This window comes from Seriola dumerili, unplaced genomic scaffold (genome assembly GCF_002260705.1).
Source record: "Seriola dumerili isolate Sdu_G_001 unplaced genomic scaffold, Sdu_1.0 BDQW01000321.1, whole genome shotgun sequence".
NCBI classification, from domain to species: Eukaryota; Metazoa; Chordata; class Actinopteri; order Carangiformes; family Carangidae; genus Seriola; species Seriola dumerili.
This window is the reverse complement of record NW_019174576.1, coordinates 1,007,089-1,022,411: the sequence shown is the minus strand read 5'-3', so window position 1 is coordinate 1,022,411 and position 15,323 is coordinate 1,007,089. Positions and strand designations below refer to the sequence as shown.

Genomic DNA, 15,323 nt, shown 5'->3' with positions numbered 1-15,323 from the left:
AGGGAACATCAGTAAGAACAGTAATGTATCAATTCACTAAGTGCTAATTTACCATTGTCTCAGCTCATTAAGTTGAGATGCACCAGTAACATCATATTATCACAATAACATGCAATAAATAAAGCTAAGAAAGCACTATAAGTAATTTACCTGATCATTTCTGGTAATTCTGATTTGTGTATTGCTTTTTGCTTTTAATGTACTGACTGACTAACTGGATGGGTGTTGCTAAACCAAGGTGGTGAAGATGGTAAATAGCCTATTACATAAATTAGCATGTTAGCATCGTCATTGCAATTATGTTAGCATGCTAATACAATAGCATACAATAGTAGTTAGTCCACAATACAAAGACAAATAATGTTAAAATATAATGTGTCATCCATATTTTATAAATATGTAGAAAAGGAATTTTTAGATTCTTCTTTTGTTAACATAGGACAGCAGCACTGATTAAAATGAAAGCATTTACCTTCTAAGAAGCAGATGACTTTAACATGTGGCTGAAACAAGCCATTCGTTTTTTAATCGCCCTCATTGTCCAGATGTGAACTCCACGAGTGCTGGAGTGAAAAAGCATGTACGTAGCTAAAGACGCATAGTTTTAGGCAAAGAGAAAATAAGAGCCTCTGCTGAAGAATCATCAATAAGAAAGATGTCCCTGTATTTAGTGTCACATCTCCATGCTCTTCAGGGCTTCCTAAAGTTCTAGCCTAAATCCCTCCTCCTCCTTTGAAGCTACATGCTAAATGGCACGAGTAAGCTTTTGTCTGTGACAGCTAAACTGGTAAGTTTCATGGGTCAATTCACATCAGCTACCGTTATCACAGAATACCACCTAACCCAATTTACCTAAGCATCTGTCACATGTATTTTAGATGAATATAGTGACGTTTCACATAAGGGACGAAAGCTGTCAGGGCATATCCACAGTTTTTGTCTCACCTGGAATTTACACTGAATACATCATATTAGCAACACGTAAATGTGTTAACATTACTTACTTCACACATCTAAGGCAAGGCGAGGTTTAGTGGGCTCAAAAGCAGAATATTTATGCGTGTCCTTGCTCCTTTAGATAATTCAGATTTGACTTGGGTTAGGGACACTGGGCTGTTAAGAAAGACCCTTACATCCGTCACAAGTGACAGTCAGTGAACAGATTATTCGTATATTGAAGAAGTTTACACATTCTGTATTTTAAACACCCTGATTGTCTCATGGTCGAATTTTATGATAGATTTATGATAGATACCACTAAAACACAATATCAACTGACAAGAGGATTAATAGGTGGAATCTTACTTTATAACCTGCCCTTGAAGTCCTGTTTTTGATGAGAGGTCCTAAATCAAAATCTAGTCTTTATTCCTTTATTCATTCAGTTTTGTACATACAGGTTGTATATTTGTAAATGTTGTGTTTAATCAAATTATCTAAGTCCTAAGCGCCACAGTGTTCCAGCAGAGAAAAACACATTGTAAACACTGCTCAGAGATTATAAGGGCAGGGGCAGCTAACAGCCCTGCTAACAGGTTCATTTGTAGCCTATATTTGTGATAAGCTAATATCAGCTGGCAGATTTATTAGTCAGGCGTTTCCTTTTGAGTGTCCCAGTTGTGTTTCCCACTAGAGTATACAGGACAGTAAATCATACTGATTGACAGCTCTTGGTATCACCTTTTGTTTGACAGCTGCAAATGAACATCTGATACATTTTCAAACCATAAATCAATATTTATTTAAGATTGAAATAAAAATGAACCTGTTTTCTGACATGAAGTGAAGATTTTTCTCAATAACCAGGGTGCACACACTGGACACTGAGGATGGTCTTGTGGTCGTTCTGTCTGATACAATATTTCATCCATTTTCGAAGTTGTTATCAGGCAGCTACTGTACGTCAAAGAGGCCCACTAGTGTCTTTAGATCGACTGCCTGCTGGCGTCTACATTGTTTTTGAAAGGGTCTTCACAGCAGGCAGCAATACAACCATTTGTGTTGCTCAGCCCCTTTCTGTAGACTCCCATGATCCTCGCTGTTTTCCCTTTCCATAACTAAACTTTAAACAATACAGGGGTTTTCCTTCAGGGTTCTGTGTTGGTCTGATTGGGACACACGTCACAGCTAAACTAAACAAACTGCATAATGGTGGATTTTGAAGTAAGATTTACTTATTCTATCATCATTGGAGTTTTTTCTGATGGCTGCATGTGCTTACGAGTCCTTGACAGTAGCGTGATTGAGTGACTGTGTTGAAATTTTAAAAAGATTTCATCAGACTGACAGAATCATGTGTGAGCTGTATGAAATATTAGGGCTGAGAAAAGAGCAGCAGTTGTTCGTCAGTTGCTTCACCTTTTGTAAAAGCAACAGGCTTCACTCTCGATATAAACAGCACATTTCTGTGAGTTCTTAACGTGCACTTTGATTCAGTTCACCGCATACTTTCTATTGCCTCAAGCCGATTTTGTTAATGTCTCAACTACTTCTGATCTACATAAACAGATAAATCCAAACTGATCGGGTGGTTAAATTGTTGGTGTCAACTTATTATTTCTGTGTATATCAAATAAATTAAAAAGTCGGGGCTTAAAGTCTTCTTAAGCTTTCATAAACTTTTGCGGCACATTGACACTCGGGGCTATGCTGACTTACCTGTCTGAAAGGGAGCAATGAATAATTTGATCACATTTTTCATTTCACTCGAGTGCTGAACAAACAGGAATCTGTGATTAACAGTTTTAATTAGGATTCTAACTTGACAAATTCTTACAGCCTCGCAACGTGCCTAAGATGAATAAATCACTGGCCTGGGATCATCAAGCTGCCTCCTAAGTGAATGTGCCTCAAGATTACTTTGTGATTCCACAAACTGTGAGTCAGCCAAGGCTGAGTGTGTTTAACTAATCCTCTTCCCACCACATGTCAGGTGGAGGAAGTTTATGTCCACTCAACGCGCTGACTACCCTGCTCAGGTATGGGACCCCCATGCTTTTCACTGTTTCTTCTTTGACTCTTGAGAGCTGGATGTCAAAACTGAGTGGACCCAGTGTTAGTTATCCTCACAGCGTGTAACATGTCTGCACACCTGGGTTATGAGGGTTCTGGAAAAATAACAGTACAACATTTGGGTGGAAAATGTTTAGATGTCAAGGTAAGGTTCATGTGCAGGTGATGCTGGCAGCTAGTTGGAGGAAAAAGAAGAACATTTTTCATTTTCATATGATTATTTGTCAAAGAACGTGGTTTTTGTTAATTGGGCTTAAACTTGTGTAATTACTGTGTAATTTTACCAAGAAATCCATTAATCCTTTGTGTTTGTTTTGACTAATGTACTTATTTAGCTGAAACAGTAATTTTTAAAAAATTTTCACAGTGCCAGTACTGTCATTTGATAGTGTAATTTTTGTGTTGGTGGCCGCTAAAGCAGTTATAGCTTTTAAATTCCATTAGCCACATTTGAATTTGAACCATGACATGCTGTGGTTACAGGGCTACTTGTTGCTAGGAGTTTTCAGTCCGGCCGTTTGCCATCACACTGATTGTGCCAAAGCTGCTGATGACTCAGCACATGTTGAACTAAAACAAAGGTAACATATACATTAGTGGGAATCAACGCTTATACTAGCTGGCTAGGCTAACTAGCTTCCACTCGTCAAGGGGAAAAGCTTGCTAGATCCCAGTTTGTGTGTGAAATACAAACTTTAAAGCATGAAGGGTCCTTCCAGACAGACATATGGTCAACCCAGTGAAGTTACATCGAAGCCAAACACAGACCTGCCTAGTTTTATCACTGGATACACTGTAAAGATTTTATTTTTGAATACAGGTGTTTTATAAATTATTTTCTACACAAAGTTAAAAGCGCACACCTTAACCTGGTTTCCAATTTGAGACTTGTATGACCAGCATGCACCTCAGCCATACTTGCTCATGGCAAGCAGTGGAGTGCTAGTCTTGCTGGTTTATTCTGCACTAACTGAACCTTATCCAGCACTTTTTTGTAACACCGGGTTACTCAGCAGTAATTGAGGAGAGACAATACAACAACATCTTGTTTATGTATTTATATGTAACATTGTTTAATTGCCTTTAAGAAAAGAGAAGAGCAGTGCTCCCCAAACAGCCTCCCTGGAAGACACCTTAATTTACAATCCTTCATTTTAAAAAGACCTTTTGTGATTGCGATGAGTAGTGGCCAATCCATGTAACTGCAGAAATATCAAAACAAGAAACACCAAGTTTTGGTAAAAGTGTCTCATGTACTATTAAATCAAATAGAGCACAAAAACTAAAATTACTAAAACTACATAGAACTGCACCAACCAGTTACAGTCTGTATCAATCAACATTAAGTTTGTTTGTAACTTGCTGATAGGACAACTACTGGCACCTTAAAATGTGTTTCTCAATTGTAAAAGTTTCCAATCAAGGTTATTGCATTAAGCTAGTTTAAGCCTTAAACATAATGTGCTTATACTAAAGGAATGTGTTGCATGAGAAGCTTCATAAAGCACCTTATTTATACTTTTTTCCTTGACTCACTAGTCAAGCCTCTTCTTACTGTGCATCGACTGTAAATTTATAGCTACAAAAAGTGCTGCACTGTAATTTTTGTAATAGCAGTTTGGTTAGAGTTGTAAATGGAGATACACACCATCCCTCAACCGCCATGACCCGCCCCAATGCCAAATTTAAACATCAGTAATGTGCACTGGTGTCTGAAATTCCATTGTGAAAAGTTAAATTTAAATATTGATGATATGCATCATAACTATTGTAATCAGACATCCCAAGCTTCACCTCCATTATTAATTGTCCAAAGCATAATGATTTATTGTAGTGCTGCAGAATGATTATTAATTTTCTGGTTGATTATACCTGTGGGCGGCAACAACACTGTTCTGCATATAAGCATCTGCTAAATGAAAAAGTATTCTTCACATAAAAAGATGTCCTTGGAGAAACAACAGTTCATTTTTACTTTAATCAAACATATGTAAAAGTGCTGTTGATTAAGGTACTGTGGTTATGCATTCACAGGGGAAATATGTAATAAACATTATCAGATGATTTTCTTTGTTCAGACTTGTAAGGGAAAAGAAAACTTTATTGTGTATGCAGTTAAGTCCAGGATTCTTTTGAATCATTTGCACGCTGTAACTTGGCAAAGCACTTAAGAGCTGCACCCCCCAAACTGCACCTGCACTGCAACAAAAACGTGCAGCCCCAGTATATCACACTGGCTGTGACACTGGTGGTTTACATTCCAAAGGAACAGCGGAGAGTGACAGGAGTGTGTGTACAATACAAGCTGCTCTCAGCCAGGCATGTCTGGGTACGCCTGAGCCGCAAACAGCAGGCCAAGTTCAAACTTCACGTCAAGATTCGCTGGGATCTCAACACTTGGGAGGAATGCACAGGTGCGGACACTCTGCAGGAGACAATCCCTGCTAACACTTGATCAATTTGACACTTCGCAGGGCCGAGGCCAATGGCAAGTTCCTGTGGGATTGCGATGGGCCTCGCGCAACAAAAGAAAGAAGTCCGCTGAGCTGTTTGTCCCTGCATCCAGTTTTGCAGTGTCCTAGCCGAGTAGATCAGTGTCCTCCTGCTCATTCACAGCATCACAGCTGATGGTTGTGTAATAACACTTTTACTCTGATAAGCTTGGCATGGGTATCCAGCGGCATATTAATCTATCCATGTCAAATTAATCAATGCTGGTGCTCTTAACCAGCAGGCTTCCACTTACCTTTACTAACATCAGCTGGCATGTTTTATCAGGGATCACCTTCCTATAGAACACTGCATATATTTCTATAATGATAAATAAAGATAAAGTCGTTGTTTTGCAGCTCTTTTATTTATATTCTGCACTAAGCAGTTTCACTGTCAGAGAGGAGCATGATCTCAGAAGCGAGTATCTGAAGAGCTCTATTTGCAGCTTCATTGATCACAAGAGATATCAGTGTCCCTCAAACAACATTTCCCAGGACTTTCATTAACTAAATTAAATTACATATCCAATTAAAGTGCTTCACTCATAAAATTGGAGACGAAAGACATGATGTAGTATTTTAATGATACTGATTAGAGATGTTGCTTAACATCACAGTCGTCTCATCCTAAATTAGATGTATATTTATTTGGAATAGTACATTTGACACACCGGTGCTGTGGAGGGAACGCCGTGCTCTGTTCACCCCCATCCTCTCCGGCCACTGAGAAGGAGAGGCAGATTCATTAACAGACCTTTGCAGCCAATGAAGACAGGTGGCAATAATCCTGACAAGAGACAGATATGAAGCCTCTCATACAAAACCAATTTCAACTGCACTCCATTTTTCAAAAGCTCATCAGGGTGAAGAACGACGGAGTTGAACCCGTGTGGCTGCAGAATTTGTTTCTCTCTGATTGCCTTGTCAGGATATCTTATCCGATGGCAGATGACCAAAACCCCACCCGTCACAGACAAACTCTCCCTCTTTTTCCGTCTCTGACACACAAACTGTCTCACACAATGCATTCTCTGTCTTACCCACTCACATACACTTAAGCACATCCTCTCATACTGTCTTACACTTCCCCACAAGGAGCCGCGCAGCCACAATTGACCATCCGCCAAGTGTCTATCGGTGCGCCTGTCAAGCTCTCTGTTTTCTGTTTTTTCTGTTTCTGTTCTCACACAGCACATGTGCAGTTAGCAGTAACAGGGGAAGATTTAACACTTGAAATCCGTATTAATTAATATTTGAAATAGAGGTAGACAAAAACAAGTTTCTCATCTTTGCTCAGCAGCCTTTTCTTTTTTCGCTGACTGAAATGAAAGCTATCACGGGCAGATTTTATTAACCACAACCAGCTAGCTATTTAAGATAATGTTAGTTACATGAGTGGTTTATTTTCAAATAAGAACCTAGCAATATGGTATTAAATATGCATTTGATGGCTACATACATGATATCATGCTATAAGACTTTAGCTGAAGCTGAATGTCAAAAGGTGAATAAGTTTTAACCTTCACTAGTTGATGATCCAAGACTTGGAAATAAAGACACAGCATTCTCCTTGTGCTGAAATGTTGACCCGGTTAGTCCATTTCAAATCAAACAGTTATCAAGTTAAGATCTCAGTTAACAACTTTGGGTGGTGTTGCTGGAAGGTAAGATTCGCCAAGTCCACTAAAAAGCTGGATAGAGCTGCTGACAGAACCCACACTCATATGTGCTACTATCCAGGAATGAATCCCTTGGATTTATTAAGGGGAACTGGATATCACTTTCCAGGATGGTGCCCTATTCATTCCTGTGAAAGTTGTTCACTGGGCACATACACCAAAAAAGCCTCTGTGGGCTTTCGGACACTTCTGTGTTTTTTGGCCCATAAAGCATGCACTCTAGGGTTCAGCTAAGCCGGATGAGAACATGCACGTGTGTGCATCACCTGATGCTGCCGAGAGTCGCAATACCGAGCGGCAATTGCGCCAAAATCACCTCACAGCCCAGCACTGTACCTGAGGGCCTGTGGTTCCCAAACAGTGGATGTGGTAGTCCTGAATTGGGCTTTTATTTAACATAGTCTAAAACTCCACAAAATAATGTAGATAGCTAAAGACACACTAACCTTTGGCATTGCAACAACACTGGTTACAGGTTGGGTAGTATGCAAATTCAGTGTGGACATGCCAATAAACAAACAGCTTAATCCGTTCCTCACAGTTCTTTGTTTTAAAAAGACACAAAAAAAAAGACACCAGCCTCCAAACTCTTTAGATACCTCGTACCAGAGCCCCATGCTTCACAATCTACACAGAGGGTGTGGTTAACAAATTGATAATTCTAATGTCAAACAATTGACATTGATTATTGCTTATTTACACTGCATAGTTTTGCTGATCCAATTCATCAAAAGTGCTGCCTCTAACACTTTTCAGTTGACTCAAAAAACCTGCAACATAAAAGTTAACAGGAATCAGCTGCAGCACAAACTAAATTGTTTCCATACAGGGCATTGATTCTGACTGTTGATCTTTGTTATCGTCTTAGGTACAGTGAGCTTATTCATCTGAAGAGAATGGACCCTATTCTGTTTGAAGTGATACAATCAGCAGCACATTACAGTAATGCTACTTTACATTAGCAATTAGTATATAATCTCCACTTCCATTATTGTGATTGAGCATGACCGTGTTAGGGATATGCATATGTAACATCCTCTCTCTTCCTTTTCACCACTCCAGCTAACCCTGCTCAAGAGAGCCTATGTGGTCGATGATAGGATCTACCCTGACTGTCCAAACACCGCTCCCTCAGGAACATTAATTTCCAAGCAGTCCCAAGAGTGAATCAAAAGAGAGAAAGCTCACTGAGCATGAAGAGTAGGGAGTGGAAACCACACTTCTTGATTAAAATAGTCTATTTTTTTTCTCCGGGAGAATGTATAATGGCAAATTAATTTCTGAGAGATTAATGTACAAGGTAAATATTTTAGTGCGAGTACTTATCTTCTAAAAAGTCAGCGGATGGACACCTCCTCACTCCCTTCCCCCTGCCTTAGTTTCCCAGTGTGTGTTGAAACAGCTTCGACGCATAAGGAGTCTAATGAGAGAAGAGATTCCAAGCTGCCTGATGGCTCTCATCAATCACCTTTCTCCTTTGGAGGTGTGATGCCGGACGGGGGAAGGGGCCATGGAGGGACGTGTGGGAGGGAAGGCATCAGGCTTTTAATCTCAATAAGTTAATAGACTTTCTCGTCTGGTCCTTCTAAGTAGAACTTCATCCCTGTTGTTAGCAAACAAGCAGCATGTACACAGGAGACTGTCTCAGGAGCTGCTTGGCATTTCCACAGTTAGTTTGTGTTGCACTTGAAATTAGGAGATCTAACTAAAGTTAGTCGATACACCGATTACCATTTAAAGCGTACTACTGCGCCAGTTTACGAAAACAAATCCAGATCTCTACCGCAGCAGGCATACATGATAAATTTGTTTATAATCATAAACTCCTAAACTACACAGGACACAATACAATGATTAATGACTCAAGCATGTAACAAGTGTAACGTTGTGTTGAAACTGAATTGCATGTTAGCTAAACCTCTTCCCTGAGCAGTGAATGTCTGACCTACGGTGAGAGGATGTCCCACATTGTCCTGGATTCAAGCTGGGTGTCCCGAGTCCCCAACAAATAACTGTAAAACACTCAAACGTCCCGGTTTTCAACATTCACTACCAGTTTGTCCCAGTTTTCACCACAATTAAAATAATAATTCTAATATTATACTTGTTTTGCACTTACTTAAGACATTTATCATGTTCTGTCCCACTCATTATTACCTAACCCAATATAAAAACATAAAACGATGCACCATGCGTCTGAATTCAACATATTCTGGTCAGTATGTGTGTCGTTGTCAAGGCTGTTGCTAACCTATCAGTCATAGGCAAGGGTCATAGGCTATGACAGTGGTGGCTCTTCCTGACAGAACCTGTCATTGTGCTAACTGTTAGCTGTCATTCCGAAGTCGTCTTTTCGGGAAGAGCTCCCAGAGGCTTACTCCTTCCTTTGTAAGAAACCCGGCAACGAAAATGCTGCGTTCATGGCATCCATAGTGTTATGTGCCCATGGTATAAAAGTGCCATGTGGTGTGTTTTTCCAGCCCAGTTTTAGATGAAACCACGCCCACTTCTGTATGACAAAAGCCTCGACAGAAGTTGGTGTGTTTTAATCTAAACTAGGTTGGAAAAAAAATAGTGTCCTGGTTTGGGAGTTTGAAAATATGGTCACTCTTTTTCTAATCATACCTTAGAAAACTAGTCTGTCAAGCTTTAGAGAGTCATTCTTTTCATCTTTCGAGTTTGTGAAAAAAAATGTAAAGAAAAGTGTGTTTGCTCTTAGTAAAGTTGTTAATGTTGGCATGCCTTGCTAACTAGCTTATGATTTAAAGCGTTAAGATAGTGGTATTTCCAAGCACAGTGGCGAGTGCAGAGGATGGATGATAGTATAGCACAGTTTGAACTAACGTTAGTGGCTTCGTCATGCAATTTCCAACTTTGCCTGTAAAAGCAAAACATGTTCAAATATACAAAAGCATAAAGAAAACCTAGCTAGCTAGCTGATATAATCTAACATCTATAATTTCAGCTATCAAAAGTGACACTAACTAGCTAAAAATGAAGCCTGCTAGCATACTTCTGTCTGAAATCAAGGGATCATTGTTTCCAAAGTGTCTTTTGAAGTGGCATCTGCGACTGTCATCACTGTAAACAAACATGAAGTCCTAGAATTCAAAGTCTAACAGGCGTAACAAAAGAGGATGAAATTAAAAATGTGTGTCTATCTACCACGGTATGCTGTATCATTACTTATATTTTTTCCGTAGTAGTTTGTTCTACGCTGAACATTACATCTGAGAAGATTTTATTCATTGGTGTTTGATTTTGTATCAGAGAGTGTTGCAGTCATTTAAATAGCAGGTCAAACACGTCTGACCATGAGGATAATATTGCATTTGTCCCTTTATCCCCTTTGCGGTACTAATGTGGCAGCTCAGCTTAATTAATTATCACCATGCTGGACAATGTGTATGTGGTTGTACTTCTAAAGGGAGAGAGGGTAATGTGGAAAATATGCAGAAAATGTATTTGGGTTGACCGTCTGGCTATTAATAATGATTGTGTTTGGATAAATAGTGCCCTACTTTCAGAATCCGTGGATCTAAATATTCCCAATAGGCTGCCTCCCTCTTGTATTGATTGATTGGTTTAGTGTTTAAAGGTCATAGTCATAAAACATCAGGTTGTAATTAACACACTGGGATTTTTAACCAGTGGTTAATGTATGGAGTGTTGACTTTTATAGCTTGCTTCTCAATGCAGTGTTTGGATTACCACGTGTTATTTGAATTTAAGATTAGGTTCAGAGCAAAGGTAACTTCTGACAAGACAGTGTTCCCTCACCAAACAGGGTCAGGTAAGTCTGCCAGGCCTGTGATACATATCCTCATATAGTGTGTATTTAATCCTGGTTTCCTAGGAATAGATGGACCATTGTGTCTCCGTTTTCCAAACCACTCGCCTCCAAAATACTAAAAACCTGCTTACATTCCATGCAGAGTCACGTGGAGACAAGACAGATGTGATGGTCTGTCTCCTTATGGTTACTTCACTCAGCTTCTTCGCAGATAATTAATTTGGCTGGGGGAATACAATAAACATTTTGAGCTGCTTTTAACCTGATTCAAACTGTCTTGACCTTGAAATGACTAAAAGCCGAGATCCCACTGATGGATGTGACGCTAAGTGCTTCATTTAAATGTGCCTTTTCAGGGTTGTCACCAAATTGTGTTCAATTGCTTTCAGTCATCAAAAACCTTAAAGACTGACCAGCACATTTAGTCCCAATTTTCAAAGCTTGTGTTGTCAGGTTCCACTCCCTAAATTTCAAAAGAAGGCATTCATTGTGTGGCAACACATTCGCTCTGTTATTACCTTGGGAGTTGAGTCTATTCATATTTCCTCTAAGATTGAAAACACGTGTTTTGGTTTGAGAGGACATTTATCTGAATATCTGGGCTTTCTTTGGCAAAAAGGATGGAATAAACTCACAATTTGTCTCTCTGTGTGCACCAGAAAAAACTCAGAAGAAACTAGTTTTTGTTATGAAGCCAAATGCAAAAAAGATTCATAAATTCAACATTAATTTTTAATTTATATACGATTCATTTAATAATCATTTGATAGAAATTGAATTTCAGATGTAATAATTTCTGAATTATTAGCTGCCATGTTTCAAATGAAATGAAATAGAGATATTTAATATAATGACCTGACTGTGATCTACAGTCGTAGATGGTCAAGAGTAATGTTAAACATCAACCAGCAATTTAAAATGTTTCATGATTCATTTAAAAATTACCACTTTTACTGACTTGCATGGCTCCAATGGCTCAAACCAATTGATCCAGTAGGATAGGATGCGTGACATTAACACCAGATTTACAAATTAGTTGGCTGTAATGTTTATCTGATAATTCTTGGTGTCCTATTCATAAAGATAATTTGTAATCAAAAAAACACAAAAAGGTTGTTTTTTTATCTGGCTGCACCACCGCTCCACCTTGAGAAGGAAAAATCAACACAAAAGAACCCGATATGAATTGGAAACCACAAACTCAGTAATTTAATCAGAGCGACTAAAATCAAAGGAGGCAAAAGTTCAGGATCTGAATGCAATGAAATGGACCAGTTCCTTAGAACCTACTGACATAGCTCACTTGTGGAGGAGCAAGCCCAGACAGAAAGGGCTGAGTAATGAAGATGGATGCATTCTGTTATCAGGCAGCCACTTACTGGGGCCTGATGTAACCTTAAACACTGAGGATAGCTCAGTTGCACAAAGAAGCTAATTAATGAATAGCAGCCATGAAAGAGGACAAGGCAAGTGTGCATTTGCAGATGAATTCCAGACACTAATCAAACACTGTTCAAGTGGTTTGGTTTGTCTCCAGAGCAAGGCGATATTTGGCGAGGATTTAAGGCAGTGTTTGCATGCTGGCTTGATGACTGCATGCATGCTTCAGTGTTTTTATGTATGGGTATAGGCCTGTGTGTGTATTTATATGTTATGTGTGTATATATATATTGTGTGGTGTGTGTGTTTATATGGGGGGGGGTTTTGTACAGTTTTTGTTTTAGTATGATTCAAAAAGGTCTGGCATTGTGCTAATTAACAACTATTTCAGCCAGTTGACGATACAGTCGGCCAATGAGAGATTTGTAAGTGGGATTAAACAATGGTCATCTTCCTGATTACTAGGTACCTAGAGCTTCATCCATAAAAAACTAACATCAGAAAATAACTGCCACAAGCCTGGACACTACCTGCTCAGCACCAAACAGCAGAGAGACACAGTTAGCGACGAGCTGGTGGACATTTAGCAGCAGGTATTTCCTTTAGGAATTGGTAGAGACCAAAAACAACAAAAACAAAAACAAAACAGTCGCCAAATCAACTTAACAAGTGATGATGTCAGTGTGGTGTTACTATCTTGTTTCCCAACCCAGGTTTAAATGAACCACTTCTAGCAACTGCTCCTGCTGCTGAAAACGCTGTCAGCAGGGCAGATGTGTCACGGTGCCGATTGTTTGGTGTAAAACAAAAACCCTCTCAGAAAGACCTTCAGCTCAGGTTTCAGACTGACTTCAGATTACTTTGTAAAATGAATGTCGTGTGTCTTTTATTAACTCATGACCTTCATGATGAAAGGTAAACTAATTGCTCTGATAACTTTTCAGAGTTGTAAAATCCTGTGTCGGGGAATGACAAACTGTCAATATTTCGGACTCTGATGTTACCCGAACTAGACTTCCTAGCTTTTGGTCTAAACGCCTGCTGAGAGTCTATGATCATGTTGTACTTATGTGTTTTGAGCTGAATGCTAATGTCATCAGGCTAACATGCTCACAATGACAGTTTTAACATGTTGATGTTTTGCCAATATAATGATTGCCATGGTTACCATCTACGTTTAAGAAATTAGAATGCTAACGCGTGCTAATTTAAATTCATTCTTAAATTAATTTAATGTAAAGTTTTTGGTCATAAACCAAAGTTTGGAGAAAGTGAAATGTTGACTTGGTGATGGCGCTGGATGAACAGTCTGGGGATCGACTCAATGACCAACATTGTCTTTCCTAGAACCACAATGCTAACGTAGCTTCAACCTCCCATTGTGTTCCTGGCTTTACATCCTTGTTTATGCATCTTAAACTAGAACCATGTTGTGTGTGGCTGAACAGTACGACCGTGTTACACCATGAGTGCTCACGCTTGCTTATCGTCTCTGTCTCTGTCGTTATCCAGTACCAGCTCCAGTGGAGTTCTCCATGGAGGTCGGTGAGCTTCCAGTGGCAGACGTGGCTTGTGCTGATCACTGTGTTTGTTTTGCTGGGTCTGGTGCCTTACGTCGTTCACTGCATGATGACCGCGTTCACCAGCCCTCCTCCTCCCAGCACCTTTAAAGTGGCGGCGGCCTCCTTTGGTCTGCTAACAGAGATCCTGCTGATCAAGTGAGTGTTTACATTTTTAACTCTGTATTTCTTAAGCTTCATATATTTACTTGTTAGAATTGAAGTACCCTTGGTCTGATCATTGTATAACACGCCAAACACAGTCTGAATAACAGTGATTAAAATTATGATTGTATTCCGGGCCTAGGCGTGTTTTCATCTGCCAAATGCAAACAGTATTTTCCAGTAATATTTCATCTTTATGTGAGTTTCAAAACAAGAAGCGGTGAGCATCCGTGTCACCCAAATAATCATCTCTGAAAACATTCTGTTGTCCAACCCCCAACACCCCCCCTCACCCCCACCCCTCTTGTTTTCACTTAGTCTTCTTTCCCATTTTGATATTGCTAATTGGAACAATGCCTGCGGTTCTGTAAACCATTAGTAAATGAACAGTCTGTTTTTATTAACATCTAACTTGTAAATAATGAATTAGATTGCTGGCATGGACAATATCTACTCTGTGATTAGAAAGCAACATGTGACGAATACTGTAATCAGATTACAAATACAGATTACGTAATCTGTAATTGCCTAACTCATTCAAACTGCACATTACAGAAAAATACTCACCGGATTACCAACAATTATGTTTGAAAAAAGATAATGATGGTCACAACAACATTTTTGAAAATAAAACCACACTCTTAATTTGATTTTAGTTTCGGACCTTTGTCACTCAGTCAATCAGATGAATGCTGGGATGCAGAAGCTCCTCTGCTTTATAAAATTCATTGTAAAATATGATGGTAGTAGTAGAGGTGAAGTAGAAGCAACCCTCCGACCCTTAACTCCGCTTCAGGCCATAGCAAAAGTATCCCTCCATCCTCCAGTATTTGTCTTAACTAAAATAAGAGGCTGTTTGTAATTAACTCAACAAGGCTCGTAACATTTTTCCCCCCCTTTAACTGCTTTTGCGAGGAATGTGGCCAGTGAACTGGTAATTAATAAATATGGTTGCACTGGTAATGTGCTTCTGCATCATTATGCTGTTGAAGCCCTTATCCACCCTAACAACGAGCTGTAATTTTATGACAGGAAATTGGTTTGTTTACAACACGTTCAGCAGCTTCAGACGAGCTCCATTCTTGGCTGATCTCAGCTGCAGGTATTTGCTCATTGTTTGAGCTGAAAGAGGTTCAACTATGTTGTCATGCTAACACTTACACTGCTAAAATACAGACACTTTGTTAATGTCTATGAATCATTCACAATAATAAACAATAAACAGAAATATTAATGAATTATT

At 39.3% G+C, this 15,323-nt stretch overlaps 1 protein-coding gene across 2 annotated transcripts in view; it reads left to right on the top strand.

The window, feature by feature from the left end:
• The window catches only part of LOC111231985, a 69,905-nt gene that overhangs the window by 47,098 nt on the left and 7,484 nt on the right, over positions 1 to 15,323 (top strand). For both annotated transcript variants that reach the window (XM_022759300.1, XM_022759299.1), the window contains exon 4: positions 13,869 to 14,074. In XM_022759300.1, coding sequence (XP_022615021.1) covers positions 13,869 to 14,074 — 206 coding nt within the window. The remainder of the gene's footprint in view (positions 1 to 13,868; positions 14,075 to 15,323) is intronic.